The 20,995-nt window shown below is 39.6% G+C and overlaps 2 protein-coding genes across 3 annotated transcripts in view; both read left to right on the top strand.

Moving 5' to 3' along the window:
- Nucleotides 1-4,863, top strand: part of LOC148415490 (roundabout homolog 2) — a 56,729-nt gene extending 51,866 nt beyond the window's left edge. The window contains exons 21-25 of the mRNA XM_088427574.1: nucleotides 508-791; nucleotides 887-1,003; nucleotides 1,904-2,032; nucleotides 2,190-2,293; nucleotides 3,233-4,863. Of these exons, the coding sequence (XP_088283700.1) occupies nucleotides 508-791; nucleotides 887-1,003; nucleotides 1,904-2,032; nucleotides 2,190-2,293; nucleotides 3,233-3,244 (646 nt within the window). The 3' untranslated portion in view covers nucleotides 3,245-4,863. The remainder of the gene's footprint in view (nucleotides 1-507; nucleotides 792-886; nucleotides 1,004-1,903; nucleotides 2,033-2,189; nucleotides 2,294-3,232) is intronic.
- Nucleotides 4,864-6,206: 1,343 nt separating this feature from the next.
- The window catches only part of esamb (endothelial cell adhesion molecule b), a 50,132-nt gene continuing 35,343 nt past the window's right edge, over nucleotides 6,207-20,995 (top strand). For both annotated transcript variants that reach the window (XM_088427644.1, XM_088427646.1), the window contains exon 1: nucleotides 6,207-6,495. In XM_088427644.1, the coding sequence (XP_088283770.1) occupies nucleotides 6,441-6,495 (55 nt within the window). In that variant the 5' untranslated portion in view covers nucleotides 6,207-6,440. The remainder of the gene's footprint in view (nucleotides 6,496-20,995) is intronic.

Below are 20,995 nucleotides of genomic sequence, written 5' to 3'. Positions count from 1 at the left end.
TCAGATGCACTTTATATATGGATGAATATTGAGATTGGGATTGGTAGATGGGGAAAGAACTGGCAAAGTAAACTTTACCTGTTTCTTTTGTGTGTTTATAGTTGAACAAGGTTGCTCATATTGACATTGAGTTATTATGCTATTGAGAGTTTAGTTATGAGTTATTCCTGTTATTACTTTGAGTATTACTATATTGTGATTGAAAGAAGTCTTTATTTGAGGGTGCACCTTATATATGGAAAAAGTTTTAAAATGTCATGTAATTGAGGATGCGCCTTATAATCCGGTGCGCCTTATAGTGCGGAAAATACGGTATTCTCTACTCGTGAAGTCAATGACATTTTGCACATCCCAGTTCGTATACCGTCATCTTTTTCGAAATATTGTGATGTGTTTGTGTTGCTGCTTGAAATAATGAGCAAAGCCAGACAAAACATTTTGAAGATTGAGCCCATGCCTTTAAGACATTGAGTCATGCTGCTGTGTCTCATCCTTGTGTTCTTGTAGCTCCGGGGAGGAAGATGATGACTGGTGTCCCCCGCTGCCCGCCAGAACCTACCTGATGGACGAACCTCCCCCCGCCCACCAGCCGTCCCTCTCGGCCACGTCCTCCCCTCAGCGGGACGCGCTGAACCCCGCCGACAGTCCCCGTCCTCAGCACGTGGACCTGCTGGTCCGCCAGCACTCCCATTTCTCTCAGTCCAACCCGGATCTGTTCACCAAGACCGCCGAGGCGCACCGCGGCGGCGGCCGCTGGGCTGAAACCTTGCGGGGCGACGGCCTCTACAAAGGTTAGTTGAAATCGGACCGCGAGCCAAAAATCACCTCGCATTTATTTCTCCGGCTCTTCCCGTCCTCGAGGCCGATAACCGCGCTTTCTTGTCAGGACAATCTCCCGCTGCGCTCGGCGATTCCGGCCCCGCGGCTGCGGCGCACAGATGCAGGAACAAGAAGAAATCCCCCAAGGACGGAACGCTCAGACGGGAACCACACAGCCAAGCAGGTATGACGCACTGGCTGGCATTGTCTTCAGTCTGGCCCACTTAGTTTCGGTCTCAAAATTTTTTTTAGCGCTGATTTTGCCTGATGATGAACCGTCTGCCAGCCTGTCCTCTAGCGCCGCAATTGCGCTGAAATGTAGGCCAATGTATCAAATTAAGTCTAATGTAGTTGGAAATACTGTATGAAACACTACATGGCAGTAGAATAGCACTGTAGCTTTTAATGGATGAAAAAAAAAAAAATAATATATATATATATATATATATATATATATACACACATACATACATACATACATACACATACAGTATATACCATCAGGGGTCCAACTTCATGATTTGTTTTTATGGCGTAAACAATTTTGACTAAATGCTATGTTTTTAGCATTTAGCCTGCAGGTATGTGCACAAGTTTTTGCAAGTACATTTGAACATATTTGCAACATCACTCAGCCAATTCATTTTTATCACAGGTACTGCAGTTACGGAATGTCCTCACTGCTCAGTTATAGTCCGCATCTTTCTATTAATATTTCACTTTCCTAAAAAGGAGAGATCTGTGCTAAATTGTAAGCCGATAAGTGACGGTTTATGGCGGTGTTTTGCGCGCTTCCTTTTATTTAATGCTTCAGCATGCAGTTGTCACGATCATCCTCTTAACGTGTTCAGAAACGCTCAGAAAATGGAAAAAGGAGCATTATTGAATAGAGGAGATTAAAAAAAGCATTTTAAAGCCTTTGTTTAAAACATACATTGCACATAGTACGCCTAAAGCAGGTGATATTTAGAGTGTTCAAGACTAAATTCCCGCAAAGGCCATCTGTGGCCATCTGCCTCCGGCGCTCGGAACCATGGGCCAATTTTGCACCCAATCGTGTTGTTTATTTCCCGCGCGGCCGCAGAGCTGCCGCCTCCACCGGCCCCTCCGCCCGTTGACGACTCCCTGCAGTTTCCCGCCAAGGTCGCGACCCTCGCCAGCGACGATCACGTCTCTTCCCACCGGAGAGCGGCCGCGAAATGGTCGTCGCAGGGTAGGTGGCTGACAAGAGAACGCGACAACAGCTGGCTGATTTTTAATATGATTGTCATGTAAATCCACGTATCAGGATGGGGGATCCATACCGGGGTTTAACCTATATACTGTATACGTGTAGGAATAAAATCAAGTGATCCGCTTGTCATCTACAGATGAGAATTTAATCCAGTATGGGTCATCCAACCAGATGTCAGACTACAGGTCGCTGGAGGGCGTCTTTAATGGATCCCCAGCTTCTGGAAATATGAGAGACCAGGTAACAAGCTATAGCAATATAGCACCGACACACTTTGATTATTAGAATACTGCCCCAACGAAAAAGTAACACGCTCGCTTGCATTTGCCGGTGGAGCGTGCCCCCTGGTGGCAAGTAGAATTGTAGTTTAAGGTCAAAATTAATACTTCTATAGGTCTTTTTCTGTCTCTTTGTTGACCGGGAGATTACCCCCTGGTGGCTGGTTAAAAAAATGCAGTTAAACCGCATTGGACTACATGCCGTGTGGTTGAGCAAAACGTATGGGTTTATACTCCAAAATTTACGGTATCCTGTACATACTGTAGTCCCATTTTCCTGTTATGCTTACCTAACAACTACAAACATAATCGCTAATATTTTAACTCTAGTTTTAAGTTTTTGCCTAGCGAAAAAGACCCGGAAAAACAATGACAAATTTATTTCAAACACTTAATGTTTGTTAGGTTATATTTTAATTCAGTTTTGATTTTTTTTCTGGCTAGCTAAAAACATCGGAAAATACTAATGAATACATTATATTATTAGCTAGGTTGCTCAATTTCTTGCTACCTAATTTTTTGTACATATATGTTTATGTTTCTGCCAAGCAAATAGCTAGCTAGCTAGCGCAAAAACAGATGAAAATTGAACAAATTCTTTTATGTGGTCAAAAAAAAAACACGTAAAAGAATTTGTAATTATGTTTCTCTTCATCTGCATTGTTAGATTTGCTAGATGGTAAACTTGAATGAAATTCTTGATGGTTCAGGAAGAAAAATTGTTCAGTTGTGCTTCCGAGTTTTGTTGCTGTCCCACTAGCTAAATAAAATGATTTTCTTCCATATGTTTTAGCAACCCAAACCAAGGATTTTTTTTCTTTTCCATATTGGAAGCTTGGAAATACAAGCTTCCAGTACGTGTCATATATTAGCTAACTTTACGACTTTTGTTTCCTTCCAGAACCTCATGTGAGTGGACACCTTCTCCATTTCTGTCTTTGTGAGCCTTTCATTGATGAAAAGTGTCAAATAAATGACAAGCAAGCTGTAAAATGTCCATACTCAATTCGCAGGACCCTTTTACAATTCCTACAAGTGTTTTGTCAGCCTGGATTACTCCAAAATGAAGTGTACATATTATCTTGTGCTAATCAATAGCTTGTGCACATCTACAATACAATGACAAGTGTGTGTGTGTGCGTGCATGTGTTGTTTATTGTTTGCATTGACTGTGTGACAAGGTCAGGAGGTCACAGACAGTGACGGTGTACTTTCGACATGCATTTGTAATCCCTCGCTGCTTTATACACACGCGCACACACGCGAACAGCGCACGCGCACAGTTATACCCTGCTTAAAGCGACACATTCAAACTATTGGAATACAACAGCGTCGCCCAGTGTCCAAATTGGGAATTACATCACATGAAAGTGCGACTGGAAATGAATACAGTCAGTACATACTATATTTTGGGAAATAAATTAATACAGTGTTCTGAACTGCTATAACAACGAATATTTTGGCTTCTTCGAAAGGTTCAACATTATTTTATTTATTTGTTAATGAAACTTTTAGTTCAAGATTGAAATTTGAAATTCATGTATCCATAAATAGATATTGCACAGTTCGAATAGTTTTATTTTGTTAACTTGGGAACAATTCACGACATCAAATGTCCATTTTTCATATGAAATGATATATAAATAATAGTAGTGAAATAAGCACTTATTTTAAACTATATTTTAAATGACAATTTATTACATATTTATTTTCATTAACATAGTTAATAGTTCATAATGCATTTCCTGATGGTATGAATAAAAACACATTTTCTGAAGTACATAAATGTAATTTTCTTTCATTTTAAATTCCAAAAAATATTTGTCAGTTTATGCAATAATTAGTATTTAGAATTTAAATTGTTAGTAAAAAAAAATTATATGAACACTTGTAGTGAACTGAATAACCATCATTTCGGAACATATGCTAATTTTCAATCAAATATTTTTAGTAAACTATTGGATTCATGACACTTAAATAACATAACAAATAACTATTATAAACAATATATTTTCCTAATTTGATTTTCAATTCCATTAAATGTACGAAAGACCAATAATTATCATATTAATAATAATAATATACACTAAAATAATATATCGTAATATGTGAGTATACAGTCGTAATATAATAGTGAAATATTGATATAATATAGCTTCATATTTTTGCTTTGAAAAGAATATGAGGAAATAGAAAAATTGGCGATATCCCCAATCCATGTTTTATATATTTTTTAAATGTTCCCCCTACATATATGTAACTACATTTACATCCAGTTCCGCCATATTAGCGTCAACAAAAGATTTTTTTTTTTTTTGGAACAGAGAAATAAAAGCAACAATGACATTGTAGAGATGATTCTTGAATGTATTTATGAGAAATGTGATAATGTGATATAATGTTTGAATCATAAAGTGTGAGTGAATGTGTGTGTGTGTGTGTGTGAATACTGTACTGTACTGTGACACCCCTGTACATCTCCACCGGCTTTGATCCATTATTTTTAATAAATCAATTTTTAAAATTCTGGAACATTGCGTCTTTGCTGATGTGTGCAAGTACTGTATTTCAGAGTCATGGGTTTTAATGGCATTTATTGCCGTCTGTTTATTCACCTCCTTTCCGCTAGGTGGCAGCCTTGCTACAGTCACAAATCTTCCATGTCCGGGCAAATCAAGGTTGAAAGATAACACGGTCGTCTTTTGTTTTCTGGGGTTAAATGTTTTTTGGATTTCTGTTTATAAACCATGACAATTCACTTCTATGCGTATTTACTACATTCAATGCGCCATGTTTTGGCTAAACCCATGTATAACATTTCAAGTTTTTCGAGATGGACGAAGCAAAGTTTCATTGGAGTGGAACGGATTTGGATATTTTCGGCAGTACGGCGTAAACGTTTTTGTTGTAATTTAACTTCATACATTCTGATGTAGAATTAATGCTTTTAAAACGCTTTTTTAAACAACTTATTGTTCACTGCATACGGCATCCTCAAAGCTCAGGTAACAGCCAATCATTGGTCAAGTTGGGAATATCACGTGACTTAACCACAGGTGAGCCATGATTGGTCGTTATTTTGAGCACATGCAAAGTCGTTTTTAGTCATACATTGAACATGTATTTTCAAAAGTATTAAATGTACGCGAAAGATACTTTTCGTTCATAAATGAGTTAGAATCAAAGAAATGACGTTTACTTCTGAATAATGCAAAATAAGTTGCCACCTGTTGTCTGAAAGTGACATAATTAAGGCTAAGGTAACAAGCAAGGCTCTGCTTGCGAAAGTCACGTGACCAAACCAGAACCTGTTGTCGTGATTGTTTACCTGAGTTTACCTAGACATCAAATTACGGACAAAAGTATTAACTGTTGCTGCTGAAATTGGCAAGACAAATTGCCGTTTGGAAAAAAAAAAGATACATCAAATATGCTCAGGGTTTGCGAACGTCGCGTGACCAAACAGAAACCGGGCGAGCCTTGATCGGAATAATTGTGCAAAAAAATAAGGACGTTATCAAATGAATGATAGAAAATATTCACTTTTTACTGCTGAAGATTATTAACCTTTTATATTCCAGCAAATTAAAACGTTGTTGTTGTCCGTAGTTACGCTCATTAAACGTGACTCCGCTGTAAATAACCAAGCTGCATTCTGAATAATTATTTTTCGACTGATTATTTGTCTTCTCGAAAGTTACATTGCGAAGCGCCGTTGCTTTTAGGTTTTCAGAGGTCAAAAGTTGAACGTGCTTGACGAGCTGCGGTAACTGCAGCGCCCGCTAGAGAGCGCCAGAGAGCAGGCGGCGAGCAGACTCCGTGCACATTCAATCTCGCACGCGGCTTTGACTGGCTGCACTTGTTCTCTCGCACACTACGGTTGAAGGTGGGAGCGAGGAGCTCCTCGAAGGCGAAACGGAGCGTACACGGAGGGAGCTGCGGCAAAGTGGCGTCGGACGGCGGCGGGAGCAGCGTGCCATGGACGGGAACATGAGAGCAAGCTTTGTTTGGCATTGCTGCACGCGTCGCTCCCGTGCCGGATTCTCGTGGAGTTACCTGGCAGGTGTGTGAGGAGGGCTTGACAAGTTTCAAGAGGCTCCTGCGACGCCATGGACATGCACTCAAGATTGCGAGCTTTCGTGATGATCTGGTGGATCGCTCAAGGTAAGATCGACTCAAGTGAAAAGAGCTTCTGGTTGAAAGTGTGGCTGAACGCAAGGTCAAATGATTGCAAGTTGAATGGTCCCACTGGGGCCAATTCACTTTTGCAATTTGCGACAAGTAGCTCATAAAAAGACAGTTCAAGTTCAAGTTTCCACTCATGTCAACAAAACACTACGACTATTTTTTTGTTTTTGCAAATGTGCTTAACAATTAGGTCTTACAAGTAATTTATTTGAACAAGTATTTATGACTTTATTTAGTTCACTACCACGGATTTCCATGATTGTAAATAAAACTTAATACTAAAATCTAATCAAACCAGTAGATTTCACAAATATCCATGCAAGTATACAGTGGATTTGTTATGTGATATCTCACATTTACATCAATATTATTAAACTGTAAGAGAATGATGTATATTTGAAACTTTATTTATAATTTTACCATTCCTTTTAATTATCTGAGCTAATTTTCATTATTTACCAAGTGCAAATAAGTTGCACTCTGAGCAAAATCACAGTAAAAATAATATTTTATGCACAAATACATTTACCATGCAAAAAATGGACATGAATATTGACACATTTTACAACATAAAATAGAATTGTTCATTATTAATGAAATCTTAATCCAATTAATCTACGTAAACTCTTACTCTGCATGGGACCGGCAGCTGTTTTTCATTGGATGCAAAATCAGTGATTGTTGTCATGTCATAATTTGCAAACTTGATCAATTATGTCATTGATCGGGTCTTTCTTTCAAAGCATTTGACCTCTGGCGAGCCCATTTTTGGGCCGTGACCCTCATTTTGGTAAACCTTCATTTCAAGATCTATCCAAAGTTCTTACAGATTATCTTGTCAACTATTGCACGGTGTGCGTGTGTATTTGTATTCAAAAGGAGAAGATTCTAAGTATCTACTTTTATTCTGGAAGCGTAAAGGTGCACTTTACTTCCATGTTTTGGAAAGTCAAATGTAGGAACAAGCGTGCTGACAAGTCATAAAAAATGTCTTTTTGGTTTTTATATTGCTCTGAATTCCACTGTGGTTGCGCTGCCTGCGTTTTGAAGCGGGGTGGGGGGTGGGGTGGGGGGGGGTGGGGGGGTGGGGGGTGGGGGTCCTGCTTTTAAGCACACAGCAGAGGAGCACTTCTTCATCTTAAGAGGGCATAATGTTGTCTCGGCACGCTTGAACGCTCCAAAAATGAATTTCAACCATGTTGGTTTATCATCCCTGATGGGCTAGAGGGAATGACATAAAAGCAGAGATTTACCTGGGAAAAGGGGAACAGACATGCTCACGTGATGATTTATTTATCGGCGGAGGGCGCAGCGGCAAACAATGGATGCAGCGATATGATCTGAGGAGGTGCTACCTTTCACGCTAATAGCGGCTGCTTTAAAAGTCGTATTTAGCAGAGCAAAGTGATATTGTGTCACCAAGCGAATGCAAACATTTGCACACATTAAATATGATTAATTTCCCCCTCTTTCTCTAAAGCCGACCCGTACTGTGTATAATTCAGACGCTTCTCGGAGAAGCCCCCAAGGCTCGTCAAACTTGTGTGAGTCAAGTGAGCGCTGCATCATTTTGGCTTTGCACTCTTGTTCAACATTTGGATTTAGTCAAGCGCTATCGCCGGATGTGGACTGTACGGGACTTGTGCGTGACATCAACGCACGCCACCTTTGTTGGACGTATGGGTAGGATGCGGTCAAGTCTGGAAATATTGGGACGTAGGACAATGTATTTAGACTGGAAATAGGACTCTCAAGTTGAAAAAATAATTGCAATCATAGTTCGAGTGTTTTTGTCATATTAATTTCTAACTTTACGCTTCCGTTTTTGTGCACTGTACTTCCTGTATGTGAGTTTTTGAGCATTGAAAACAAAGGAGACTCGCAGTGGACACTGATTGGCTGTCATTGTGTTTGACATAACCCGATAGGCTCCTGTTGCGGGTGGGAAGGCAGAAGGAAGACGTGAAAATGGAAGATTATATGAGTTGTTGTTCCGATGAATGGTAAATGTAACTTTTTAAAATATCCCCCAGTGATATGCATTTTTTGTAAGAAGGCGTTTGCTTACCACAGAAGCAGCTAAAGTTTAGCCTAGCAAATCAATGCAAAGCACCCGGCTGTGGCTGCAGCTACCAAAAGCAACAAAGACGCTCATATAGAAAGCAATAGCAAAGCTCTTTGCCAATCTAAACTTGAGAAGACCCGCATGTTTTCTTGAACAAGATGGACAAGATTTGCAGTGATTTATTTTAGCGTTATTTTCTAATTATTTTGCGATTGACCAAAGAAAAGAATAGATGATGGCAAAGTCTGTTGAAGTAAATATATAAGTAAAGCTCTTTTTTGTTGTATATCAATCATTTGGTCTGCCATAATGCACTTAAAAGAATGGTTAAGTGTTTTTCTCAGAAATGTTCACATTAAAGAGCAATTCCTGCTCATCTTGTTTTTTTTTTCTTTTCAGACCCATTGTGCTTTTATTTATAGAAAATAAATGTTGAAGTCATTTTATGGATTAGAGTGTGAGTCTCTCAGAATAGCAAGAGCGTTCGCGTCTCCTTATGACAGTCAACTTAATGGACTTGCCACCCGCATTATGTACACTTGCAGTACAAGAAATAGCTATCAAGAATTTTCTCTCAACATGATTGAAGCTCTGTGACATGACTGCGAGAGACTGTGGAACCTCCAGTGGAACACAATGTTCTAATTTAATAATCTGAATGAATTAATTCTGAACTTTTAATGGACGAGTTTACAGTTTTTAACCTACTAGCCAAACAAAGCTAGCTAGCCGCCCAGTTAGCCAGTCTGCGATGTTTATTTAACCAATCGAAGATATGTTAGCTCTGAATTAATTCTGAACTTTTAATGAAGGACGAGTTTACAGTTTTTAACCTACTAGCCAAACAAAGCTAGCTAGCCGCCCAGTTAGTCAGTCTGCCATGTTTATTTAACCAATCGAAGATATGTTAGCGCTCATAGCAAATGTTCGTTTCAAGACATATATGCTAATACGCTAATCTTAGCGTAATATTAGCTTGTTAGCTTGAATTTGTCCAAGATACTCTAAAAATCATTTGTTGTCGGCGTTGCTAAAAGCAGAAAAGGAACAAAAGCTTCTTTCAATTTACAATGATGCATTTACTTTTCACTTCATTAATACCCAGTTGCTCGACAACAACTTTAGCAATCAAAAATACTGACATCCATATCTTATTAGCCCATAAAATAAATCTTCAACTTGGACTCGAACCAGCGGGCTGACATTTTTTAGATGTTTTATAACCATTAACGCCTTTGATTATGTTTGAGTATATGCCAGCTATGTCACATGACTTTGAGCTCAAAGTGGGCCGAGGACGGTGACAAGGTGACTCTCGCCTGCGGTATGAATGTGGCGTTAGCTCAGTTTTCCTTTTCGGCCGCAGCTATCAAGCACGTTGACGTGTCCTCAGCTGAGCCGCTCGGCTGTGGCGCGGACCTCGTGTTTGCCCGCCCGGCGCAACTGCATCACATCGTCGCTGAGCTCTGAGGGTCATCTCGTCTCATCATGTAGGGCTTCATTAGCTCAAGTAGAAATTAGGCCAGTGTCGGAACAAACCGTGTTCTCGTCAGGACGCTGTATGAGATCACGTTTTCCTTTTGGACATTACCTCAATCCAGGGTGCTTTACGAAGGAAAAAAAAAAAAACCTTTAAAATAAGAGGAAAAGGTCATCGTATAAATTGATATTATAAGCAGTAGTGAACATTAATATATACTACATTACATAACATTATATATTAACATTACATTATTACATTGTGTTTGATTTGATATATATAATATATATATATATATATATTTTCCCCATTAAAAGAAGCAAGCAGACCGAACCAATGACTGAATCCATCCCTGTTCACAAACAGGGCCATTAAGATGAGATTAATTCCGTGCGTTTTTATCTGGAAGGCCGCATTGTATTTCTGTTTCCTGTTTTGACTTTCCCGAAACCGATTGTCTATCTCGCGTTACATTTCGTGTCCCTTGGCATCAAACGTGTCCTATGGATGTCGCCCTATGACCCAATCACACAAACTTCATTGACTGTAATTCTTCAATCTGAACCAAACGTTATTTGTTTTCCCAAAGCGCTAGCTTAACATGATTGAAAACGCCACTGACATGCTAACAGTTAGCAGTGATAGTCGCGGTTTCACAATGCTAAGCAACAGATATTTAATTTAAATATTTCCATACAGTTTCCTTGATCCTACAGTTCATGTGGAGAGCATTACACATATCATTTGATGCCAGGAACCTGCCCCCCCACACCTCCACCATCTCCCCAGCCTCACAGTTCGCCGTAAATGACATTTAAATGTAACATGATGCCCATTATTCTTCTCTGTCAGCGACACAATCTCACGTGGAGACCATCGCGCCGCACTCTACATCTTCGCTGTCACTTTCTCCAGCACGGTCCATCTCGGCGAATCACCCCCTCTGACGCCACGCATGGCTGCATTTGTTAGGCTGACACATACCTTAGTGTGGGTGTTCCACCAGGCAGTCTAATTGACCACACACACACATGCACAAACTAACACACACACACCCCTGCGGAGGTTAGAGATGCTGATTGCAGGCAGGAAATGCAAATAACTCTCTAATGCAAAACTAGGCCAGATAACTTGGTAACCTCACAAATGGTACAATTTAGAATTTAAAATGTTCAATTCTATCATAGCAAATCTGCAAAATTCAAGAAATTTAAGTTCATGAAAATCTAAAAGGATTAGTGTCGTTTCTTTTTGATTTGGTGGTGTGCGTGCGCACACGTGTGTGTGATTTGCTACACCAGGTGTGCCAAGTGATGACAGATACCGAAAATGGCATTTTTCAACCAGTCATCAACCTTAATTACATACCTGGATACATTATACTTGCAGGAAGTACAAGCAGCCAAGAACTACAGATGACTGGGATTTTAAAGTGCAAATGCAGATAGGGTGTTTGGATAATCCATATGATAGAAAAACATGCTGTACAACAGGGGCGTCAAATTTGTTGAAGCTTGCGGGACGCATGGAGGAAAATCTATTCTCAAGTGGGCCGCACCAATAAAAACATGGGATATATTTATGCAACTTTAAAACAACAGCTTCAAATGTATTCTTCTTTTTTAATACTGTCCTAAATTGTACAAGTGCAAAATCACTATTAATCATAAAACATTTGAAGTTTTTCGTTCATTGAAAACAATTTAGCAAATTTTTATACGTTACAAAATCATCTGGCGGGCCTGATTAAACCCGTTTAGGGGCCAGAACCGGCCCGCGGGCCGTATGCTTGGCACCCTTGCATTACAACATTGTTAATCAAGTCCCATGTATTTATTTATTGAAATGCCTATTATAGCAACTGAAAATTAAATGAACAAAATGAAGTTTTGTTTTTAGTGCTGACTTACTATATTAAAGCACCAATAGTTATCATTCTCATTATCATTCTCCTCCTGACCGCTAATTTTGACCTTAAAACGTTTGGCGGGCCGGATTAGAAAGTTTAAAGAGTCAAATCTGGCCCCACACGCTGTAGTTTGTTCATGCCAGGTCTTGGTTTTAGAAGGAATTAAATTGCATACAAAATATCATCTCTAACAAGCAGATGCTAAAAGAAATAATCATTTAGATAAAATTACAGGATAAGAGCCAGCATAGAAAAGACTAGAGATGCTTCTTTAAGTGGCGATTAGTGTTCAAGTAGATTCTCTCATCAGTTAAGTAATCATCTGTGAAGCCCATTTGAAGTCATTTTCAACTGAAGAAAAAAAAAAAAAAACGAAAAAAAGCAGCTCTTCCCGAGGCAAATAAATGGTCTCTTTGCTAAATTAATTGGACGTCTTACCACGTTTAATATTTGGAAATAACTGCTGGAGACATAAAAAAAAAGTATTAAACTGTAGAGACAGCTATTGTTGCGTTAAACTGTTTGTTGCGCCCTTTTAGTTTGACTGTTTTTTGTATTTTATTTTTGTGGGCGCGGCTAAAATGGCCCAGAGTGAAACACTTGTGAGTATAGGACTCATTTCTGCTGTTAGCTAGCTAAGCTAGCCGAGCCTCCGCATCTGTTTAAAAGCTTTAAAAGCTAGAACAACTATTTTTTTATGTTTCCGTCCTCAAACAAGGAAGTGACATCATGGATGAGCTTGCCAGCTGGCCAATAGGAGCCGTGGAGGTCTGTTAGGTGTCGGGCTAGCTTGCGGCTAGCGCCTTCTGTCACAATATAGAAAGACGAAAAAATGTTAGACAAAGAAGAATTCATTTTATTCAACATATTGTGGTTTCACATTTTCTACAGTTTTTTGTAAGCATTTAAATTTGGGAGCGTTATTACCAACAATAGCAAATTCAGAAAATCTGTTATTTTCCGCTGGCATTTCAAGCTCAATTTGAAGATGATTGGACACAGGTTTACCAATTAAAATCAAGTTAGGACGCTTCGCATGCTCTCATGCCTTTTTTGGATCGTACAAGATGGCTCTCAAAACGGGACTTCAAAAATCCAAATGTACGTCCTAATTTTTGATTAAAAACGCATATTTCTGCTCATGCTAGTCAAACAAACTTGCTTTCTGTGTAATTAGCAGGGTTCCAAGAGACAACATTCGGACTTATTTCTAAAATGTTTCCCTAATATTTTTGAGGATTTTTTTCAGTGGCCTCACAGTGGACATTTGTGAAAACGTGGTACAGTTTAACAATAATAGGAGGATATGGTATCACCAGTGCTTGCAGAGTCATTGTAACCCATTTTGTCATTTATATTTCCGTGGTTGTGTGACACTGATAATTTAGTTTGTGGTTATTAAACCATCAAAATCTAACATCAGCCCATGCCTAGTATGCACACATTCAGTGACAATAAATATCGCGAAAGCAAACAGGCATCGATTGGTCATTTGGATTTTATGAGGTGGTCAAAACAAGCATGTGATGGATATTAGCAGCGACGCGGCGCAGCCTGTCTCTTAAACGGCATTTTACGAGACACGTTTTTCAAAAAGTCTTTGTCACAGTCTGCTGGCTCGCTTCTGCTCCGCGCTTACAAATATAATACGATTACATTTTGGCCGTAAACATCGGATTCGATGCCCATTAAGTTGTGCATGCTCCCCCCCACACACACACATCCATCCTCCTCACCACCACCGCCGCCACCGCCGCCGACTCGGAGGAGAATGCGAGTCAAACCGTCGCCATCATTATTTTCACACACCAATCAGCATTTTGCGATGGCGAATCGCTCGCTTTGATGTTCGCTACAGTTCACCGCATTAGTGGTTTTGCCATCCACGGCCCACACGTTATCTAACTGGCCTACAATGCTAATCAGCCAAGAGAATCTTAAGCGAGCGCTGGCCCACCAAAGCAAAACTACCAAAGAAGAAAATGAAGGGGAGGCATCACGTGCACGCATCACCACCGTTTGCGCTGAGAGAACTCGCATTTCGACGGATGCCTTCATTCGACTGGAGGAGTGAAATCACTAAATAACCTTTGGTATTATCTTGTCCTGTTGCTGTATCGCAGAGATCCTCAATTAAATATTCAAGAGGTCCACTTATGGAAACTCTCTTAGGCCAAGATCCTAAAAAAAATCAAAATATAAAAAAAAATAAGGATCACAGTTCATTAAGAGATATTTTGCTTGTGGTTTGCGCTCCGAGCACTCATCCACTCACAAGCCACTCGAAATAAGCCAATTGATCGTTTGACTAATGCTTTAAATTAGCACTCTCTTCTGCTTACATTTTCCCACGAAACAATGATAAGAGCTGTCAAAAAGTTGCAAAAATTCAAATAAGATGACGGCGAACACTTTCTATGATCCAAAAAAGGACACTTTAAGTTGATTATTTTATGTCAACCCATACAAACGAAGTTTATAAAGGTCTAAAGTTTAATAAATCAGACACCGATGGCATGTTTTAAGCGTTTTTTTTTTTTAAACCCGAAATGCTTTGTGCCGGCTAAAGGGTACATGGCTGAAAATATATTTCTCAGGGGGTAAATCTGTGAAAAAAGGTTGAGAACCGCTGCTCTAAGAGCAAGTCTTGACCCTCAACAAGAGATCTAAACTTTTGGGGTCAACCGAAACAGTCCCCACAAAGACGGGAGTGAAACCTGGGGTTCGGTCCCCACCTTTCAGCAAAAACAAGGAGGCTTACACACACATACACACACACACACACAGCGACGGTAATTGGCAATCATTAGTAAAGCTAGCGACCACGTCCTCCATGACAGTCAGCCTCTCTTTTACTCCCACTTGCTCGCTGACATGTAAAGTCTTTTTTCTTGTGTGCGTGTTAGATGAATCAGTTCTGAGCTGGCTCACAAGTTGCTGTTAAAAAAAAAAAAAAAAAAACATCCTCATGTGACTAATGATGCGACGGTCGCTGCCGGTCGCTGCGCTCGGACCCCTGGAGGAGATGAGACGCCCTACCTTGCTTTTGCCTCCAAGTCGGGGAAAGGAGGCGAGGACCCGAGGCGTGCGTGGAGACGCCTGCTGATTTTAGCCTGCAAACCACGGAATATGCTAACGCGCTTCGTCGCCATGGTCGACCCCCTCGGGTGTGTCTTAGGGTCATGTTGATGCACCTTTTTGAACATTTTACGTCCCTGACTCCAAAGAACCGTGCCATGTACAAATTACGCTCATAAAGGTAATCAAATGAATCGATTTGAAAAAAAAATGCACTTTTTTGACTCGTCTGAGTTAAAAACAATTGCAAAAAGTTATGGTCGAAAATGAAAGTTTGCAAATTAAGATTTTATATCACAATGTAGCAAAGGAATACCGTGCGCTCATTTTAATTCAAGTCACATTTACCTTTTGGGATGGACCACGGGTGGCAAACTCAAGGCCCGGGGGCCAAATCCGGCCCGCGTCATCTCTTTATGTGGCCTGCAGAAGTGCTGATTATGACTTTCAGATTGTAATGGAAATAATAATATAAATTGGAATTTTGGGGGTCCAACAAAGTGATCCCCAGAAGGGCAAGAGGTTCCCACAAAGGAAGTAAAACCATGTGGCAAAAAACAAGGGCACACACATTAGTTTTTTTTTTCTATCATTGTGGGGACATCCCATTAATATCAATATTCCCAAGGTCCTAAACCAGTGTTGTCCAACATATAGCCCACGGGCTGGTTCTGGCCCACAAATAAATTTAATCCGGCCCGTGAGATGATTTTGTAAAGTATAAAAATGAGCTGATTATTCATTTATTTATTTGTTTGTTTGTTTATTTATAAATGTTTACATCTTTAAGTTTTCATTTCACTTTTATGACCTGCTGATGACTTTGGGAGCTTCCTGAAGTTTTTTTTTTGTGGCCATATATCATAATGCACAAACTGTATCATATTTTTCATTTTATTTAAGTGGTATTAAAGTGGTCTTTTTTTTTTTTTTTTACATTTTTGTTGTTGTTGTTGTGACACCAGAACAGATTAATAGCATTTTCATTGTTTTCAAAGGGATATGATGATTTGAAATCTATAACATTGAATTTATCTATTGATTGACCTTTACATTTCCTCAGCCAATAGATTTTTTTTTTTACGTTTTTCTTGTCTTGTATGGATCAACAATATTCAATACATATTTCAAAACACGTTAATGATTTTTTAAAATGTATTCTCAGTAATGAGTGTAAAAATGATCAAAACATCCTTATTTGCTCATCTTTTTGCTTTTTATTGCTCACTTTTCAAGTTGTTCGACCTTTTGGCGCCACCTAATTTGACGTCCCGCCGTAATCTCCATTTTTGGAAGCCCGCTGAATTTTGTTCCTTAGATTCATCGCGGCACAATTATTCTCTTTTAATTGAGAAAAGATACGCGTCGACAGTTGCTGAGTCTGGCAGAATGTGTTTCCTTTATTATTATTATTATTTCAAAAGAGATGACATCAGTAAGTCTTTGATGTGAAAATGTTTGTCTTTTATCCCTTGAGGACGATGTATTTTCTAGGGTAAAGCGCTACGAGAAACGCTGGTATGGACGGAAATAAAACATTTTCTTTTTTTTTTAAAGTTGGAAGGAAAATGGGCCGTCTGAGGGGAGCGCGGGAAAATTATTGTCTCTCTCGCTCGGCTGTTATAGTCGAGCAATTTTCGGGTTTTTCTCCCGTCGGCTGGATTACTTTGAAAATGTCAGCCGATGGGCAAACGGCGGCTTCCTTGGCGGCGGAATTGGCGTCTCGAGGAGAAAGCGGAGTTTAGTATTCATTGGGGGGGGCGAGAGGCAGGTTGCGCCTTTGGCCAGATGGCCGGGGAGGGATAGCGTGGTCGGATTAATGGCGTCATCTGGCCGCAGGTGTAACCTGCCGTTCCGGGCTCCGGGCTTGCTCACGTGAGGCCGCTCAAGGGCCCCGGGGTCACCCGTCAAGCGAAACGCCCATTAAAAGTCTCCCGGTTTGCTTCCGTGTCAGGATTCTAACGGTTTTAACTGTGTCGATGTCGTGTGTTTTGATTTCATTTCGACTTTTGTTTTTCGCGCTTTGTTTTCATGCTCAGTTTGTTAGTTTTTATTCAACTGCATTTTTTAGATGCTTTGTTTTTGTTGAATTTGCTTTAGTTTTCTTCTTTGAAAGCATATTATTTAACTGCATGATGAAAATGGAAGTATTGTGTTTAAAAAAAAAAACAACAACAACCTGACATAATTAGTTTTGGAATTGATTTATTTAACAGTTCATTCATTTGTGCTTCGTTTGCCTTGATCTTTGTTTTTTGGCGCCACCTCTGGCCGCTGTTGATATTACATTATATATTGAGAAGGATGGTGCGGTTTTGAGCGCAGTCAGTTTGGGACGTACACATTGTTTTGTCTTTGTGCAATCTGGCCCACGACTGTAAGTTGTATTTTCTTCGCAAAAATGTTGATTTATGATAATATGGCCGAAATGTATTTGTTTGTTGATCCAGCAACTTCTGACTGCGGATAACATGCTAGTTAATAATATATTCATCATGTTATATAGCGCTGCCCTGTATGAGTACATGTTAGTAGAATTCCTGTGTGTGAACAAGGATGGACTCAGACGTTGGTTCAGTCTGCTCGCTTCTTTAGCACGAGCTGCTGTTAGCTGCATCTAGCACTGGCTGCTAACCGTCAACAGACGTCTGCCTTCTAGCTTGTCCCATTATGGTAATTATTCTAAGTTATAATATGTCTGCTATAGAAATGCTCATCGATGCGTAAAAACTCGATTTATGTGGCAGACGGATCAATTTTTTCTGGAACGGTTTCAGATTAAGAAAAAAGAATCTTTACCATTTAAAGGTCATACTTTTGTCCTTCATTTTTGGGAAAATGCTTGTCTTAAATTTGGGGAATTATGGTATATGGTATGTTTTTTATTTTTAGTTGAAGTAAATTGGGCATAGTATTCTAGTGCAAAAATTTGAGTGATTGGTTTATTATATACTGTACAGTAAATAGAATTGAATCATTGATACGACCATTTGAATCGATGTTTATCGAATATTTTTTGCTTGTAACTGTTATAAGAGTTTTTGAAAAATTTCTGACTCTTGTTTTTGTTGTTTTTTCTTTAGCTGGTTTGAGACCAATATCATATCACATAGGGATATCGCTGGAGTTGATATTTTATGATTTGAAAAGTTTTATTTCCATTTTTCTTTTTCCTTCACTTTCCTTTTACTGCGTGTCACCTGTTATCATTTCACCGTGTCCGTTATGAATCACAGCGGGGATTTTTAGTTGTATTTTTATCCCTCTGGCACTGAAGCAAATTGCCTGAGGAAGGAATACCTTTGGGCTGTCAATGGGAGGAATAGAAGGAACGAGAGTGTTTTTGTATGTTCAGTTATCTGTCAAAGGCAAGACTAATTGGCTCATTGGGTCGACTGCGACTTGAAGGCGGCCAAAGTAATGACCTGACCGCCGCTTGACGTGCCTCTCCGGGCCGCCGGCGTCTCCGCATGCCATTAGTGTGCGACCACCGCCACGTTCCATAAGAAAGATGTCTCCTCGCCGACGTCATTATATGGGCCGCTATATGGCTGACGGGTGCGATCCATTACGGGGCCGCGTCTTCATCCTTCTGTTAGCGACGAATGGAAAGAAAATGAATGAGCGTGCCTTAAGGTGGTTATTGTAAACTTGCCTATAGAGTCGTAGAAAAATGTTTTTGCCACCGAGCGGGTCACATTTGGCTCGTGTTTCCAAACTTAAATGTGTGCAGGTGGGCTGATGATAGCGCAGCATAGTGTAACTCTTTTAATGAATTCAAAGAAGCATTTTTAGAAGCAGAGGACTTTTACAGTATTTTACAGGCTTTAAATTGGACAAAAAAAATGCATTGCTTGCATAATAACAGTTATATCTTGGGTGCAATTCAAAATACGTGATGCGTTTTTACTAAATCAGGCTTATGTCTCCAAAAAACGAAAACTGACATTGATGTATTGTAATTATACACACAATTCTCTTTAAAATGATATATAATACACGGAGGTAGCTCAGTGATTGATGGACAGCACTTTGAATGTTGTCCAATTGAAATCCCTAATTTTGAGAAAAAACACACATTTAAAGTTTTGCCACTTCAGTTTTCAACTGTGTGCATCGTAAATCAATTCCTTATTTTCAAACACTTCAATTACAATTGCAACCGTTTGGCTCCTCGGAAATGAAAGTTGTTTTCTTAAGGAGATTGTTTTTGTAGAAATCCCAAAATTGACTCATTTGGATTTTTGTCAGTAACTCAAAACCAATCATGACATAAGCCCGGTTTTGTGAAAGCACTTCATACTAAATATATATTAATGTTTAAAATCGCGTTTTTTGGGTCCATTTTTGCTTAAGGTAGATCATATGACTGGTTTATTTGCCCCCGATTTAACAACGATAGAGAGAAAACGGGCAAAAGAAAAAGTGTACCGAATGATATGTCCACAGTGAATCTTAAAAGCGTTTTTGTTTCTACCGAAGCAGGAAACAAATCAAGCAGGGGAAAAAAAAGGTCGGCAAGGAAGAAAAAGTAATGGATATGATTAGCAGTACTGATAACAACATTGGTCCCAATAAAAATTCCCCAACACACTCCAATAAAGCTAATCCGCGTGTCCACATCAGTGATTCAGCCATAAGAATGGGATTAGTTCCACCACAGTACGAAGATTATTTTAATTATCATTTGATCCATTTTTATTCCAGCCAAACCAGATTAGCTGCGCCGAGGATTTCGTCTCCATGGCCGCTTATTTTCCCGACCTGTGCCTTTGAATTAACCCTACTCACAACTTCTGATGCTTGCTGACCTCAGATGGGTTTTTGCCATAGGAAATAACTAAAAATAGAAAACCAAAACCCTCACCTTGCAATTTTTGGCCTCTTGACCTAGAAACCCGAGTCTACCCCAAAACCTAACTCCAAAACCTGATCAGTAACTGAGTCAGGCTGACAGTTCCTCCCTTTTTCTCATCCCGCTTGATTCTTTTCTTTCCCCTAAAGGCATCTTTTTGGAATTTCTTTTCAACACCTTTGAGTGCCGTTGACGTGCAAGGACATAAACGGAAACCCTGCCAAAATGGACCATTGACGCCAAAAGATATAAACTACGTTTTTTTTTTCACCTGAAATTGGTTGGCAGGCTCTCTCTCTGTTTTTTTTTATTTTTCAATGGCTGGTATCAAAAGAATTAAACATCGCACGCTGAACCTGAAACCATCGCTGAGACTATTTTTAGGTTTAAAATCGAAAGCAAGCTTATTTTACTAACTTGAGACGCCGGCTCGAATCAAATCAAAAGTACACAAATATCAGCATTTTTTTTAAAGAGGAACCATTGACAGTTTTTAGTTAGAAGGATACTTGTAATATTTTAGCCGCCCATCACTTCCATGCGTGCAGAAAGGGGTGGAAAAATCCAAGAACGTTGGGACTCTTACACAGTGTTGAACCGCCGCTCAATAACTTAATATTGTTAAATCGCTCGATTAAAATGGAACCACTGACATATGATATGAAAAGATCCGCGGTCAGTATGTTCTTTTGCTCATTTCTTTTTCCAGCATGGGGAGTTGCCGCTGTGTTGATTTGGCCGTCTAAATTGCTCCGGCGAACGCAGCTGCTTCTAGGAGAGCTGCTCACACCTGATAAAAAAGCGTAACCATGGTACCTGCCGCAGACGCACGTCCATTTCTGTTGTTCGGTTCGAAATCATCAACTTGCTCCGGTATTTAGACCACTGTTGAATGTGGTAATTTTCCTGCTTTCTTCCTCACGCTTGTTATTGTAGAAGCATTATCATTACTAGCCATTATATATATATTTTTTTTTGCTTGTGAGCGCTGTAAGCAGAACTTTAGCAAATAATGAACAATCCTGGAAAAAATGGGTCTACAAGCTGGTTATTGCTGTTCCCAGCTGAAGTTTATGGTCTGATTAAACA

The sequence above is a fragment of the Hippichthys cyanospilos genome, chromosome 11 (assembly GCF_059441005.1).
Source record: "Hippichthys cyanospilos isolate Australia breed blue-spotted pipefish chromosome 11, RoL_Hcya_1.0, whole genome shotgun sequence".
Classification (NCBI taxonomy): domain Eukaryota; kingdom Metazoa; phylum Chordata; class Actinopteri; order Syngnathiformes; family Syngnathidae; genus Hippichthys; species Hippichthys cyanospilos.
Note: the sequence above shows the minus strand (reverse complement) of the source record. Positions and strands in the feature narration are given on the sequence as shown.